At 46.9% G+C, this 15586-nt stretch overlaps 2 protein-coding genes across 3 annotated transcripts in view; both read right to left on the bottom strand.

Annotated features, from left to right (window-relative positions):
- Window positions 1-6631, bottom strand: part of USP49 (ubiquitin specific peptidase 49) — a 72228-nt gene extending 65597 nt beyond the window's left edge. Inside the window, exon 1 of one of the 2 annotated variants that reach the window (XM_086371602.1) lies at window positions 6497-6631. The gene's annotated coding sequence lies outside the window, so the exon portion shown is untranslated. The remainder of the gene's footprint in view (window positions 1-6496) is intronic. The other variant, XM_086371595.1, reaches the window with a different exon arrangement.
- MED20 (mediator complex subunit 20) lies at window positions 4713-15539 on the bottom strand. Its single transcript, XM_086371623.1, has 4 exons — window positions 15383-15539; window positions 12750-12904; window positions 8198-8451; window positions 4713-6688 (listed from the first exon to the last, which is right to left on the bottom strand). The coding sequence occupies exons 1-4, from the start codon at window positions 15394-15396 to the stop codon at window positions 6473-6475; spliced, it is 639 nt and encodes a 212-aa protein (XP_086227749.1). The 5' UTR covers window positions 15397-15539; the 3' UTR covers window positions 4713-6472.
- Window positions 15540-15586: the final 47 nt, after the last annotated feature.

A 15586-nucleotide genomic window follows, 5' to 3' on the forward strand; every position in this document is an offset into this window, starting at 1 on the left:
ATAAACTAATCAATGTTAATATAACAGAGTACAGAAAGCTCACTGATAGAATTTGAGATTCCACATTGCAACTAACCTTTAGCAGAGTTGTGATGGAGTATCAGAGAACAGCCCCAATTATTGGGAGACAGTATCACTGTGGTGGTGGTGGTTTAGTCGCTCAGTCATAGGTCTGACTCTTTGCGACCCCATGGACTGTAGCCCTCCAGGTCCGTCTGTCATGAGATTTCTCAGGCAAAAATACTGGAGCAGGTTGCCATTTCCTTCTCCAGGGAATCTTCCTGACCCATGGTTTGAACCTGCAGCTCCTGCGTCTCCCGCTTGGCAGGTGGACTCTACCCCTGAGCCACCTGGGAAGCCCCAGAATGTGTGAGGTTGGATTTCTTCACATTCTTCAACTGAATAACAAATTTCAACAGACTGACTAAAAAAGCAGACACTAGGATCCATTGTCTTCGACTATGCCAGACATTCAAGAGATTTGCAAAAATATAAAACAATGCCATTCTTCTAAATTTTTTTGGAAAAAAGTTACTTTTCATTAAAACATTTTATGTTAACATGTGATGGGTTATTACCTTTAGTTGAATTAATACTTTTTCATTATAAATAAGTTTTAATTAATCATTTTTTCATTATAAATAAGTTGTAATTAAATATCAATTATACAACCCACACTAAGGCTCTTCGGGGTACTCAGTTAATTTTTAAGAGCATCAAGGAATCCTGATACCAATAAGTTTGAGAATTGTGCATCAGATGGAAGCAGAAAGAATAAAAAGGCTATTTTACTTTAGATAATTAAAATAGGAAAAGCTTATGTAGGATAGCTAACAAAAAGGTTTTATTATAGCTTCAGAGTTAACAGCTTAGGTGGTTCATCAATGAGGAATGGAAAACACAATCAGGAACACTGAACTTAGCCACCACTGGCTGCAAGTAAAGCCACCACATACATCCGTATCAAAAACAGTTCAGCAGCAGGCACAACTAAGACGCGGGAACTGAGGAGAAAAGGGATGGATGTACTGCATAAAGAAGATACAGTAATTTCTACCCCCCGCCTTTTTGTTGTTGTTGTTAGTTCAGCTCCTTTTCCTTTAGGCTATAGGAGAACAAGTAAACATCTCAACCCTATGAGTGAATATTACAGTCCCTGCAACTATGCTCACTGGTCTGATTACAAAAATACACCTGCACGACAGACACTTTCTCTGGACCCTCTCCCCACATTGCCCGCTCTCTATTACAACTATTTCCTGTGCACTGGAGCAGAATTTTAATCTGCTACCAAAGAGTAATGACCCCGTAGCTTCCCGTCTTCAACATGCTAACCACACACTGTACCTTTGGTGCCATTAAAAAGATGCAAGAGCAGAGGCAGCATCACTTGCCTACAAGGCACTCTCATACCTCTTCTCCTTGAGCCTCTCAACAAGCCTATGAAACACAAAGGGCATCATCACTCCCACTACACAGATGAGACCCAGAAGGGCCAACGTGACTGAAGCTACCTGGCAGGGTAGGGACAGTATTGTGGCAAGCACGCAGCCATCTGTCTCCTAAAGCCGTGTTCTCCCCTTTAGGAGGCTGCCTCAGAACATCTGTTCTGTCACCTCCACATCCCTAGCCGCGCCTTTCCCACATGACAGAAGAGCTTCAATACTGAATTCTGCCTTTGTACAATCTAGAATGTACAAACACGGGCCCTGAATTCTTTTTTAAAGCCTCCAAAGAAAACTTGGTCTGTGCCATCTGACGCAGCAGGGCTGTAGTGGTAAATAAAACAGAGACCACAAGAGAATTAGGGATCTTTGCCCTCAGAGTTCCAAGAATCTTTTCAACTCACTAATTTCATTTCAGAGGCGACGAACTATTTCTCGCCTCATCGATCACACCATCCTGAAAAATGAAAATACATTCATGAAGCCAGATGCCATTCCAACAGGGTAATCTTCACACCCCATGGGCTGAGTCACATGAAGAGTAACTCCTGGGCCACAAAGTGGGCTATAAAGATGCTCCTGACATAATTCCTCCTACTCATTTCTAAGAGGTTGTGTGTACATAGGGAAAAGAGGAGAAGCAGGAACCTATAAGAGAGAAAAGAGCAGGGACACAGTGCAGCTTCCCAGAACCTGACTGAAAGGCCGAAAGGACTATAAAAAATGAAGGAGGGATAACCGTGGAGGGGATGGACCTGAGATGAAGGTCCGAAAGGCAGGGGAAGGTCTCGTGTGTGGTAAGTCACCTGGATGTATCTCACACCTGCTTTATCTTCGCCTTCCTGTTCTTTCCTTTCAGGATGCTCTCCTTTTAGAGATTCTTTTTTTTTGGATCACAGATCTTTGAGATACTTTAATGAACCCTATAAATCCTATTCCCAGAGAACTGCAATTATCCACAAAGCTGTGTCCACTTTCGAGGCATCTGAGGCTTCCTGAGGCTCCCTCAGGGGTTGAGAACCTGCAGTAGGGTTAGAACCATAGTCTGATCATACTCCAGCACCAACTAGTGATCAATTCCCTCATTAAGCACCAGACGGTGTCCACAATCTGGGAGGGAAGGAACGGGTAGGTTTTGATTTTTGTCTCAGAGGTAGTGACAAAAGTGAAACAGGGAAGAGACTTGACCTAGATGAGGTCAAGTCAAGCCTTCATGATCGCTGGAGGGATGGTGTAAAGTTATGGGTACTGAATGACAGTCAAACTGTGTGACCTCAAGGGTCCCTTGTAACCCAAGAGACTGATCTTGGAATGCTCCACACAATGGCAGAAACGCACCTTGGGGGGAGTTTAAGTCTTAACTTTTGACACCTAGAGGACACACTTAAGTGGGAATTTCTAACCACTCCCCTCACCTTTGGAGGCACAGGTGACCCACTCCAGTACTCTTGCCTGGAAAATCCCATGGATGGAGGAGCCTGGTGGGCTGCAGTCCACGGGGTCGCTGAGAGTCGGACACGACTAAGTGACTTCACTTTCACGCATTGGAGAAGGAAATGCCAACCCATTCCAGTACTCCTGCCTGGAAAATCCCATGGATGGAGGAGCCTGGTGGGCTGCCGTCTATGGGGTCAGACACGACTGACGCAACTTAGCAGCAGTAGCAGCCCCTCACCTTCTAGGATTTGGGAAGAAAATTTCTCACTACCCCTCTCATCCTGAAACTTCAGGAATGAACACTGGATACAGTGGGCTGGGACAGACCTGGCAGTAGGGAGGAGTGATCAATCCCTGGGTATTCCTTCAGTGACGCAGTGACACTCAAACACAGCGTGGGGGACATGGGATGACTTGGTCCTTCAAGACCAAAGAAAAGCAAGCAAGCAAGAAGCAGCATGGCAACAGGGGGGACAGAGAGTCAGAAGAGCACAGGAGAGACGGGGGCGAACACAGCACAGGAGCACAGGGCAGGAACCATCAAGGGATACAAGCAGCGGACGACACACAGGAGAACACAGCATTTCCCCAAATTCTAACATCCGCCTTCCTCCTCCAGAGTCTGCCTCTTGTAAGCATCAGTTGTAGTATAACTTACTAGTTCCCTTTAAGAAGACTCTTTCTAAAAAACTTATTTATCCTCATCATATAAGCAAAAGTGCCAGTTATATTTCTAATATATATTAGAATAAGGCATAAGTATTAAAATAAAAATCCCACAGTCCACTTAAAATCACCTGGCCCCACAGAGGTCCAGGTGCTACTCTTTGACACATGCTGGGAGCCATGAGTCCTGAGTCTGAAGTTTTGGTCCTGACTCCAGCCTCACCTCTCGGCATGACCCCCCATCTTATAGTGAAGGAGAACCAGGTAAATCTCAATGCTGTCCTGCATGGCTCCAACAGGTCAGCGGATTTCTCTGTGACTGGCAAAGGTACCCACCAAGGTGACATGTTAGCAGGATCCTAGAAGCATCCTGGTTTCTGCTCTTTTGGGGTTAGATACAGATGGTGACGGGGTAAGGCATCTGGGAAAAAAGGAGGGAGGGACAAGAAGGCAGTCTGGTGTGGGAGGAATGTCAGACTTGAACCCAAAATACTGCACGCCCACTTTCTAGCTGAGGGTAAGTTTTTTTTAATTTTAAAATGAGGCTAACCACGCCCCCTTTCCCTTATTCAAAAGCTTCTCAACTTTCACTCAACCTCATCTCTCAAAAATTATATGCCAACAATACTAAACTAACTCTTGAAAGTCCCATTCAGACGTACATACAGAGGGTGGATGACATTTGGCCTTTCCCACTAGTTATCAGTTCAGTTTTGGCAACTTTGCTGGTGGAGTCAAATTAAGAAATGTATTGCATTACTTGCCTTTTTTTTAGTAATAAGCTTTCTTTAACTGACACAAAGGACAAAGATGGACAAAAGTACGTGAGGTGGCAACTCTTACAGATTGATCTGGTGTTCACTGGACTTAAATCTGGTCAAATGTATGCTCAAAATAAGGGAAAAGAACAAAAGCGAAGACTTTCGGGAAATTTATGAGCCAAGACTGTATCTAAAAGACACAGTTAGGGAGTTAGTAATAGGAATCCCTTCTTATAATGCATAAATCTAGAGTCATATTTACCACGTTCGATTTCTGTTTATTTTCAGGAACACATTATGCTCAAAATGCTATCTCATCTCATAAAAGATTTAAAGCAGTCTACAGCAAAATACAAACAGGTAAGTCTGGACAAAGCCAAAATAAATCAGAAGGCCAAAAACATTTTAAAAAATCTATGTATTTTATTATGTATAAATTAATATCTAAAACACATCTCCATTTTAAAATGTAAAAAAAAAAAAAAAAAACGAAGAAACAAACAAAGCCAGGGGAAGGTGAGAACAAAAAACACGGATGACAGATTCTACAGTCAGAAAGTCGAACTGAGCTTCCTACAGCCAAAGTTAAAAGGGAAACGTGACCACTAGCTGATTCTTGTCACAGAGGCTCAGATCTGAGCACTGAGATCTGAAAACGGTTTCTCTTTCTGGGTTTTCGATGAGAGACAGATCCTAGGACAACCCACAGTACATACATGAACTCGCTTCCTAAGACCAGCTCTGACTGTGACCTCAGGGTTAGCTGGACTGAGCATCTCTGCAGCAGGAGGGCGGTGGGCAGGTGACGGAGGTCAAATGAGCAGCTTGGAGGCTCCCATGAAATGAGGAGTAAGAGCTCAGGACACCATGAAGCGCAGTGTGAGCCCCAGGTCAACTGTTTAACCCTGAGCTCTGGGCACACGAGAACTGGAGAGGTCTTGATGCTGAGACTGACTCAAGGGGTGCAGAAGTGACGTCCCCATGTGAATAATCCAGCTAAAATGGCTCTGACATCAGCCCCATCCCAGTCCAACTCAGAAACAAATGGCTTACTTACAGGGGTGCTCTTTGCAAAACAGCAAGAACAGTCTTGGGCACGTCCATTGAGCTCCCTGGAGCAGAGGCTACTAACTGGGCCCCCACATCCATTTTCTCCTTCACCTTTCAGTCACAGAACCCCCGGCATTTTAACTGGGCACATGACCACCCAAATAAGAGGCTCTCTGTCCCAGAGCTCCTCTCAGCCAGGGGTAGCCAGAGTGACTGGAGCAACTCCAGGTCATGGCCTTTATAAAAGAAAACTGTTCTCTCTCTCTTACCCCAGGGGAACCGGACATGTAGCTGATGATGCTCTAAGTCGCCCAAGGACAACACCCCAGGGGTGGCTGGACAACAAGCTCAAAGGAAACCAAGTTCCTGATGACCTTGTGGCGTTAAGACTGCCCTGGGCTATCTGATTACCTCTGTACTATTAGAGAAGAGAAAAATAAACTTCTAAGAGCCTCTGTACTTTAGGTTCTCCTTATAGCCACTCAGCCTGTGCTTTAGTATTATTCCCTACAGAATGGAAAGATGGCCAGAGGGGAGACTTCAAAGGACTCAGGCAACACCCTAGAAAACTGAACTCACGATTTACCTCAGCAAACATATCAGAAAATGACAGCCATCAAATAAGCTTGGCCTCCTGCTTCTTCCCCAGGAAAGGCCCAGCCACATTCTCTGAGCGAAGCGCAAACGCAACACACAGCCTGTCCACTGTGTGCCTGGACCAAATCCTCAGGAGCTGCTAACACAGACTGCCTTCCCACCGACACTCAGCAGGGACACCCCCATCCGACCGTCTCCCCTAAAGCAGGGGAGCTCCAGACGTCTCCGCCCTGGATAATCACTGTTCCTGAGGACAGGCCAAGCCCAGCAAGACGGGAGCTGAAACAGCTGTGGTGGGGGAGGCGCAGGAGGGACTGTGTGTGAGGCTCAGTGGAGGGGAGTCCAGCGCCCCAGAACAAAAGCCACAGCTGGGAACTAGACAGGGAAGGACACCTTCCCGTCTGCCCAGGATTTCCAGGGTCCAGAGGCCTGAGGGTGCAGGGCCTGCTCCTTCTGTGGAGTTCCGCCCCCCGCCCGCCCCCCGGTGACAGAGCTCAGCCCAGCAGCTGCCAGTTGCTAACGAATCCCCGCCACCGGCACCTGCTGCTGCTTGCGGATCTTGTTGAAGAGTTCCATGTACTGGACCATGGTGTCTGCTGGGCTGTAGACAGCGTCGTGTCTGTTCCCAAACACTGCGGGCGCCCCTGGGGTGTGGCTGCCTAGAAAGCTCTGCAGGAACTCCAGCAACAGGCTCCAGCAGTCGCTAGCTACCACACAGGGGCCATACTCCACCTGGGGACCAAGAGAAGGGAGATGGAGGGTGAGTGAGAGCAAGGACAGGTCGTTTGCCCTCTGCATCCATCTTCCCCAACCCGGAGACCACGACACACACCTTCCAACCCAGAGCTGCCCCGCAGGAAATATCCAGATCAAACACCAGGAATTTGAAACCCTCAGCATTGTACCCTTTAAGCTCAAACATTCTCATCTTGGGATTATCAACTCACAGCCCTATGCACAAGACCCAGAGGCATAGCTTGGTCCCTTCAAATTATTTCTGAACTTTATAGTCCCAGCTATGATGGGTGTAGATTCATGGACAGCTCGGGAAAATTCTATGAGAGAAAACGAAGAGCAGGAGAAAGAGTCTGCGAGTGTGTGTGAGTTGGGGGAATTGACAAGAGGGCAAAAAGATATATAGGCCCGTAAGTCACTTCAAGACCAACCATTACTCCCAACGTAGATACAACCTGGGCTCTGACACTAAGAAATAATTTCCCAACTCATGTGACAGGGGCTGAAGGATACAGATCTTAGGCTTGCTCATTCTCCTCTCCCAGTTTTTCACTGGAGAGGTGGCAGGGGAAATTACTAGCAACTACAAGGAGAAATAAGTAAAGAAACTTCTGGGTGTGTTTGTGTTGCAAAGTTGAAAACGTGGAGGATAAACAGGAGTTTCCCGTGGGTCTTGGAAAATTCTCTGTGTGTTATGAATGAAAAGAGTCAGGACATCTTAGCTCGAGATCTCTGGAGTGTCGCAGTAGTCATGACCACTAACGCCCTTTTCTCCTCCTGTGCTGCTTTTGAGGACTTACCTATCCCCAGGTCTCCACATTTTAATTCCCTCCTTAAATGCTAATCCTGCAGGAGGTATCACAGTCCCCAAAGTCAGCAGTGCTCTCTGCCCTGAACTCCCAGAGCAATCTGTGCTTCCTTTATGGCATTTCTTACAGACTAACTTCAAAAACAGCTTGCGTGTTTGGGCCTGGCTCTCATTATTAAGTCATAAACGTTCAAAAGGAAGGCCCTGCAGTTTACTTATTCTTTTCTTTTTTAAAATCTCACACAGTGCTGGGACTGTGTTAGATGGTGCAGACTCTCACTGGTCCCAAAGCCAGCTACTGTCACACTCCATCTTTGTCATTTTCAATATATGTCAGATGAAATCGTCACACATACCACGAAAGAAAGTGGACAGCATGTCAAAGAGAAGGACACGTCTTTGCTTCAAAACTTTGAATATGTAATAGTTCACCTGCCCCTCCTTGACTATCCCTCTTCTTCTCCAGCAAGCCAGCCTTCCTAAGCTTTCCTGCTGTGAATCCAGCTCCCCATTCCCATCCTGGTCTGCTAGAGCGTCCCTAAGTGATTAAAGAAAGGGTAAAAAATGCAGGGCAAGGAAGTGTAGCTGCTCTGCAGACAGCAATCAGGGAGGCAGACACATCTGCCTGCATTCAGGGTCGCGGGAATCTGCAGAGCCAGGCCCTTCACCACATCTGCTCTAGTCCACCGAGGACTTACCTCCACGGAGATGCCTCGGGCACTGGGCCCCATTGTGACCGTGCCCACCTTCACTAGGAAGTCACAGTATTGGTAACGGGTGCCCCGGGTCTCGATCTTGCTGGCCTTGGCACTCTGGAAAAAGCCCTTGAGTTTCACCATGAGCACGTCAAAGTTGGTGTCGGCAACAAGGCAAGGGCCATTCTCAAAGAGGGCGAAGCAGCTCAAAGGGTACTCAGAATTGTGCATCACATACATCAGCTTCCCGGCCTGACCTGCAAGGGATGGAGATCCTGCTCAGTGACAAGACCTTCCTCAGCACATCCCGGAGTAGAGACCAAAGTGCTGAATGGGGCCAGGAGGCAATCCAGCATCGCCCCAGCAGTCCTGGAGGGCGGTGGAGGCAAGGCCCTCACCAACAGCCTTTTCCAGAGGAGACCAGCAGCCAGGCAGCATGTGGCAGAACCCACCTAATCTATAGAAAAAGGTGATGGGTACACTGGAACTTTTGACGGTCCAGATAATGGTTTAATTCACTTTTTTCCCTAGCTCTTATATTTGTTTCTGATAGTTGGGAGTAAGTTTTGCGCCCCATTATTTGTAGTCAGCCCTGCATTTCTGCGTTGTTATGCCTTTTGGTGTTTAGCGTCTATTTTCTTCTCTCTTGCTCTTTTTTCTTTTAGCCACACCATACAGTATCGGGAATTTCCCTGGCCAGGGACCAAACCTGCACCCTTGCAGCAGAAGCACAGAATCTTAATCACTGGACCACCAGGGAAGTCCCTGGTTTAACTTTAAGTTGAGTGATGGGCTCACAGATAGATGATTAAAGATGATGACTAATAACTCACACGAGATTTACATACGGTCTTCTGTATAGTCATATATTACGTAACAAGGAAAATAAAAGTAACAGCTTTTGAGCACACCACACGAAGCAGCTGCTCTCTTTTTTGCCCATCACTCCCTTCCTTGGCGTCCGCCCTCTTTGAAACAGGAAGTGGCCCCACAGAAGCAGCATGGGGGAGAATCTGAACACGAGGCTGGACGGGAGGCCAGAGCCTTGTCTTCTGTGCCCAAGTTTAGACTTCATCCTGAAGGCAATGGGAGGGGGGCTTTGGAGAATTTTAAGACATCTAGCTGACTCAGGAAGCAAGCAGTACAACCACAGCAGAAAGAACTTGGGATCTAGATCAGAAGATCCAGTTTTAAATCCCAGCTCACCGGTTCCAGTTCCTGAGAAGTGAGTTTTCCAAGTCCTTAAACTAGCCCCAACACTGTGCTAGGGCTGAAAAGGCATGTAAGTAGAGGACTTAGCCCCTGGCCTCAAGAAGCTGACAATCTCACTGATGACTGTCATTGTCCTTCCCTGATAGCTCAGTTGGTAAAGAATCCGCCTGCAATGCGGGAGACCCCTGTTCCATTCCTGGATTGGGAAGAGAAGGGATAGGCTACCCAATCCGGTATTCTTGGACTTCCCTTGTGGCCCAGCTGGTGAAGAATTTGCCTGCAATGCAGGAGACCTGGGTTCAATCCCTGGGCTGGGAAGATCACCTGGAGAAAGGAACAACTCCCCACTCCAGTATTCCAGCCTGGAGAATTCCATGAACTGTATAGTCCATGGGGTTGCAAAGAGTCGGACAGGACTGAGCGACTTTCACTCTCATTGAAGATAGGTGGAAAACTTTTTAGAAGACCATGAAACCAAAGTGTTTGCCTGATGATAGACCAGAAGTCTTTGGAGTGAAGGAAAGACTTCAGGGAAGGAAGTGGTCAAAGTGGCAAGAGTCAGCTGGAAGAACCTTCATGGAAAAAACAGGACCTGAAGTAGGGTACAAAGAGAGGGTAGGATTCAGGCAGGGATGAGAGCGTGGCAATCGGGTGAGTGCAGAGACAAGTGCGGGCGGCGAGGCCTCTGCAGGCTGCCACTGCGCTGCCACCGCCTGATCTCCAGCGGCTCCGCACCAACCTCGCCACACACCCTCCCAACTGCCCGCTGCGTAGTCACACCTTTCACCTGGGAAGTCCAGTCCAAACATTTTAATCCTCCAATAAAGACATCCGAAGCTGACCTGTCATTCTGTTCTCATGCAGACTCACTTGATTACATACTTAATTCACATTACGGGAGTCTGGAAGTGTTTTTACTCTCTCGAAAAAATTCTGAAAAGCTTTTGGTCCCTGACCAGCCAGCACCCACATCACTACCTGGGAATCTGTTACAAATGTATATTCTCCACCCTACCCCACACCCACTGGGTCAGAAACTCTGTGGGGGTGGGGAGGAGAGGGGAACCCATCCATCTGTGTGGTAACAAGCCTTCCCTCTAGGTGATGCTAAAGCTAGAAGTGTGAGAACTTCTGATTTAAAGGCACAGAGCCAGTAAGCGACAGAACTGGAACTCTAATCCAGGCATCCTGACCTCCTTCCATCCTACCCCACTGCCCACCAAGAACCTGCTGTTTCTCCAACTAGACTGTAGCTCCTTGAAAGCAAAGGTCTGATCAGGAAAACAGAGACCAAGCCAGGGAGTGTCACAGAAGTAGTATGTCATCTTATATCTGTATACTGCTGCTGCTGCTGCTAAGTCACTTCAGTCGTGTCCGACTCTGTGTGATCCCATAGATGGCAGCCCACCAGGCTCCCCCATCCCTGGGATTCTCTAGGCAAGAACACTGGAGTGGGTTGCCATTTCCTTCTCCAATGCATGAAAGTGAAAAGTCAAAGTGAAGTCGCTCAGTCGTGTCCGACTCTTAGCGACCCCATGGACTGCAGCCCACCAGGCTCCTCCGTCCATGGGATTTTCCAGGCAAGAGTACTAGAGTGGGGTGCCATTGCCTTCTCCATATCTGTATACTAGTGTTCTGTTTTCCAAATGCTTTCATAACTGTTCTTTAATTCTTATATTCTGCCTTTTGCAGGCAAAACAAACATTAACATTGCAATTGCACTGATCATGAAATTCAGTACAGCTCTTAAGCTACCATTTATTAGCTATTTATTCCACGACAACCTTGGTTCAAAGGGCTTTGTGTGTACTAACTTATTTAAGCGGAGAAGGCAATGGCACCCCACTCCAGTACTCTTGCCTGGAAAATCCCATGGACGGAGGAGCCTGGTAGGCTACAGTCCATGGGATCGCTAAGAGTTGGACACGACTGAGACACTTCACTTTCACTTTTCACTTTCATGCATTGGAGAAAGAAATGGCAACCCACTCCAGTGTTCTTGCCTAGAGAATCCCAGGGATGGGGGAGCCTGGTGGGCTGCCATTTATGGGGTCGCACAGAGTCGGACACGACTGAAGTGACTTAGCGTATTGTAGCGTAGCATAACTTATTTAAGTAGGAGATAAATACTGGAATTATCTTCATTTTGCAGATAACTGTACTGGGAAGGGTGCAAAAACAGAGTCCACACAGGTAAGTTTCTTTAGAGGGGATTTAATACAGGGAACGAAGTACAAGGGTTGGTAGAACTGAAAAATCAAATGGAATGGTGAGGTCACCCAAAGATTAGTAACACAGGGAGCCGCTGCCATCCCTAGGGCTGGAAGGAAAAAGGGCAGATGTGCTATTCTGAGAGCCAGGAACAAGGGTTGCCTAACAGGAGGTAGAACCAAGGAAGAAACACAGCCACAGCCAGAGACACAGCCCATGGCAGAAGGACAGGAAGAGAGGCTGTCTCTCTCTTTCCTCCTCTCTCCAATTTTTGCCAGTGCCTTTCACTGGCCAAAGGGAACTCAATGGGGGCCAGGCAAATGCAGTTCACAGGAGCAGGGCAGGGAATAAATCCCTGGGGAAACAGGCAAGTGACCTGCACAGGAACAGTCAGACTGCAGAATTACCTAAGGATGCAGTTAGTTGTGGCAGACAGGACTCCGTAATCCGGGTCCATGATTTAGGCTTATGCACTGTGCTGTGGAACCATCCAAAGTCAAGTTACTGAAGAGCCAAGACTAAAAGAACCCAGGTTCCCTAACTCCTATTCAGAGATCCTCTTTACCTCCCTACCACCACCAGCCACAATGCATCTCAATTTGAAATACATTTAAAACAAAAGTTAATTCATAAATCAAGGTTATGCTAAAGTGGTAGCCAAGGCCACTGGCTAGGTATGGGAAACAGGAAGCTTTTCTACAGAAAGTTCCCCAAACTCTAAAGCTCCAACAGAATCATTTACAAAGGCTTCCATGTTTAAAAGGAGACTTTTTCAAACTTTGGAGTGCATAAAGATCACCTGTGAAACTTACTATAATGTAGACTATGACTGATTACCAGTGAGTCTGTAAGCTGGGCCAGGAACCTGCCCCTCTAACAAGCGATCCAGATGATTCTGAGGAAATTAGTGACCAACACTTTGAGAAGTGAAAAGTGCTTTAAAAGTGCAAAAAGACTACAACACAGGCCCAGACTAAGAGATGAAGGAAAAAATTAATGAATTCAGAAACACATATACCACCTAGCCAAGAGCACCACCCTCAGCAGAAGAGCAGAAAGATTCCAATGAATATGAATGTCTATTAACTCCAAACCAGGTTCCAGCCATCCCACAGGCCCATCTCTCACTGACCTTGGCTGCCCAGGGTAGAGGCAGCTGTGTGATAGGTCTCACAGTCCACACAAAATGTTCCTTGCTTCTCTGCTCCAAGCATCTCCAATTTCCGGGTGAGGAGCTCCACAGTCTGCTGGACGCTCTTGCCCTCGGCCACGGGCATCTGAGACACACTGGAAGGAAAAGGACGAAAATCATCAATGAGTCATTCACTTGCCTGCAGAATCAGCTCATCAGGGCCAGTATGTGCACAGACACCATCAACCCGAACCTTCTCATTTTAAAAAGGAAACAGAGGCCCACAGTCTCTTGAAAACTCCACTAAGAACCAGAGCAGGTCTCAGGACACATACCAGTGCTTTGGACTTCCCATCTAGAGCACCTCTGTTTATGGAGTGTGGCAAGTATGCCAACGTTCAAGAGAAGATTTTAGGTGGCACACAGAGTGTTCAGTAACACAGAGTCATACAATGAGAAAGGGATTTCTTCTGCGTTTCTTTCAGTTTTGACTACATCAAGAAGAAAGCCTCAACTTGGAATTATTATTCCAATTATTATTACTCTCTTTAACACTTTGCATGCAAGCTGTCCAGCACAGTAGCCACAAGCCACATGCGACTATTTACACTTAAACGAACAAAAAAATTAAAACCTCAACTCCTCAGCTGCAAAACCCACATTTCAAGGCTTGACAGCCACAAGTGGCCGGCAGCAGTGCTAATACAGAACATTTCCATCAAGGCAGAAAGTTTTAAGGATCCTGGGACCAAAGAGAAAGTAAGCCTCAAGTTTCTAATCCTCGGACATGAAAGGCAGCAGCATGTATATGAATTTAACCAAAACAATGAAACAAACAGTCATTTCCAAGATTTCCTTCTATGGTGAGGGAAACTGGCTCCCCCTTTACAGAGTGGCAGGAAACAATCACCAAGGACCAGCTATGTGCCAGGTGGTGCCCAAAGACCTTTCAATGAACTAACTCTTTGAATCCTCACATCAGCCCCATAAGATATACAATTATCTCTTTGTTACCAATGAGGAAAGCAAAGTACACAGGGGTTAAATAACTTGCACAAGGTCACAAAGCTTGGTGTGGTGTGGCCAAGAGTCAAAGCCAGGCAAGCTGGCTCCACGTCCATGCTCTTAACTCTACCAGAATGCTTCCCCAGAAATATAGTTGTCTGTTAAAATACTTTTAAGGAAAAGAAAGAGAATTAAAAGACATTAATAAATAATAGTTCAAGTGCTACATGGCTAGTTAAAAATCTTAAGTAGAATCATATGTGGCTGAATGTTGGGGGACACTGCATTACTTTATGATCAACCAAAATCAACTAAATGAAGCTATAGAGTCCTACTGCTGCTAAAACTGTCTCTAAACTCCATCAGAAAAAGTACTAACAAGTAATGATGATGATGTGCCTTATTTTGAAATATAAGAGAATCCCTAAGGTGATGCTACTGGGGTCAGAAGTTCAAGAAGCCTGAAAAAGTTGAGAAGCATCCCAAGAGAGAGCCCTTTCCCTGCTTGCCTTCTGCCCTGAAAGAACAGGTACTTCTAGGGTTTTATTCCTCTTTGCAGCAAACTTTTTTTTGGCTGCGCCACAAGGCATGCAGGATCTAATTCCCCAATCAGGGATTGAACCCGTACCCCCTAAAGTAGAAGGTGCTTCCTGCAGTGGAAGCGTGGAGTGTTAACCACTGGAAGACCCTAGCAAACGTTTCATTCCCATTCTTCGCATCCCTCTTACACTACAGGACTTTGAAGGAGGCTCATGATGTCAACTTCAGGAAGCAAACGTGCAGTCACTGACAAATCTGCAAGACCTGGGCTACCAGAAGGAGGAGTTCCCACAGGCTCTTATTTGAGAAGCCTAGAGCCATTGCCTTCAGATAACCTGGCCTCTAAGCCCTCTCTGGGAGACATGCTCAATATATATATTTTTTAAAGCCCTGAAATCTAGCATTTTGGAACTAAATGACTCCAAGAGAATTAAGCCCATACCTTTCCCTGTCACACTGACTTATAACATGTTAGAAATAAGTCCATAGAAACTAAACCAACCATGTAATTAAACAGAATAGGAAACAGGCCCTGAAGAGGTGATGTGCCTGGAATTCCTATCTCCTAATTCCCAACAGCTCCTTTTTTCCTCCAGACTCAAGATCTTACAAAGGCCAAACTAGAACCAGACACACGCTGATCTAACTGCATTTAGTGGCTGTAGGCAAGGGCAGGCAAAAACCTAAAAAAGATACTATCTCCTTGTTGCCTATCCCCTACCCATCCAAGCCCTGCCTGCAGACGGGTCCGAGTTCCGACATACTACTTTCAACCCTAAAGTTCTACCCCGGGCTTCACGGTCAAGAAATTGTACCAAGAAAAAAGGAAGGAGGTACACGATCATTAACGGGTTCTTAAACCCTTTTACCTGCCGCCTTCCAGGAAGAAGGGGCGTACCTCCGAGGAAAGGGGCCTGCAGATTCTGCAGCCCTCGCGGTGGCCCCCTCACCCACACAAACCGAGGACATTTTGCTCATCTTCCGGGGGACTGCGGACCCTGGTCGGGATCCTACTCCCGGGTATATTCGAGGCTCCAGGGGCCTTCAAGTCCCCAAACCCCGCCCCACAAAGTCCTCTTTAGTCCTACCAAGTCACTCCCATGGTGTCGGGCCAGGAGGATGGGAGGATCAAACAACTGAAATGCGGTGTGCTCCAGCAGCCCACACGAGGTGAAACCACCTCGCTAAAGAGAGCTCTGATGGAGGCAGGCGCTCCGGAACTTACGTTAAAAACACAGCGCCCAGTCGACACGCCCACGAGGAAGGGCGTGTCTAGGTCCTTCGGTGACGTC

This window comes from Bos grunniens, chromosome 23 (assembly GCF_055505025.1).
Source record: "Bos grunniens cultivar Pamir isolate PY7600 chromosome 23, Bosgru_T2T1.0, whole genome shotgun sequence".
Lineage (NCBI taxonomy): Eukaryota > Metazoa > Chordata > Mammalia > Artiodactyla > Bovidae > Bos > Bos grunniens.

Bases quoted from the DNA above. Each gene is read 5' to 3' on its own strand.
- MED20 (XM_086371623.1), bottom strand. The intron at 8,452-12,749 runs GTCAGTGAGAGA...CATCCCTTGCAG, and splicing joins CTCTACCCTGGGCAGCCAAG to GTCAGGCCGGGAAGCTGATG. The intron at 6,689-8,197 runs GTAAGTCCTCGG...CTTGGTCCCCAG, and splicing joins CCCGAGGCATCTCCGTGGAG to GTGGAGTATGGCCCCTGTGT.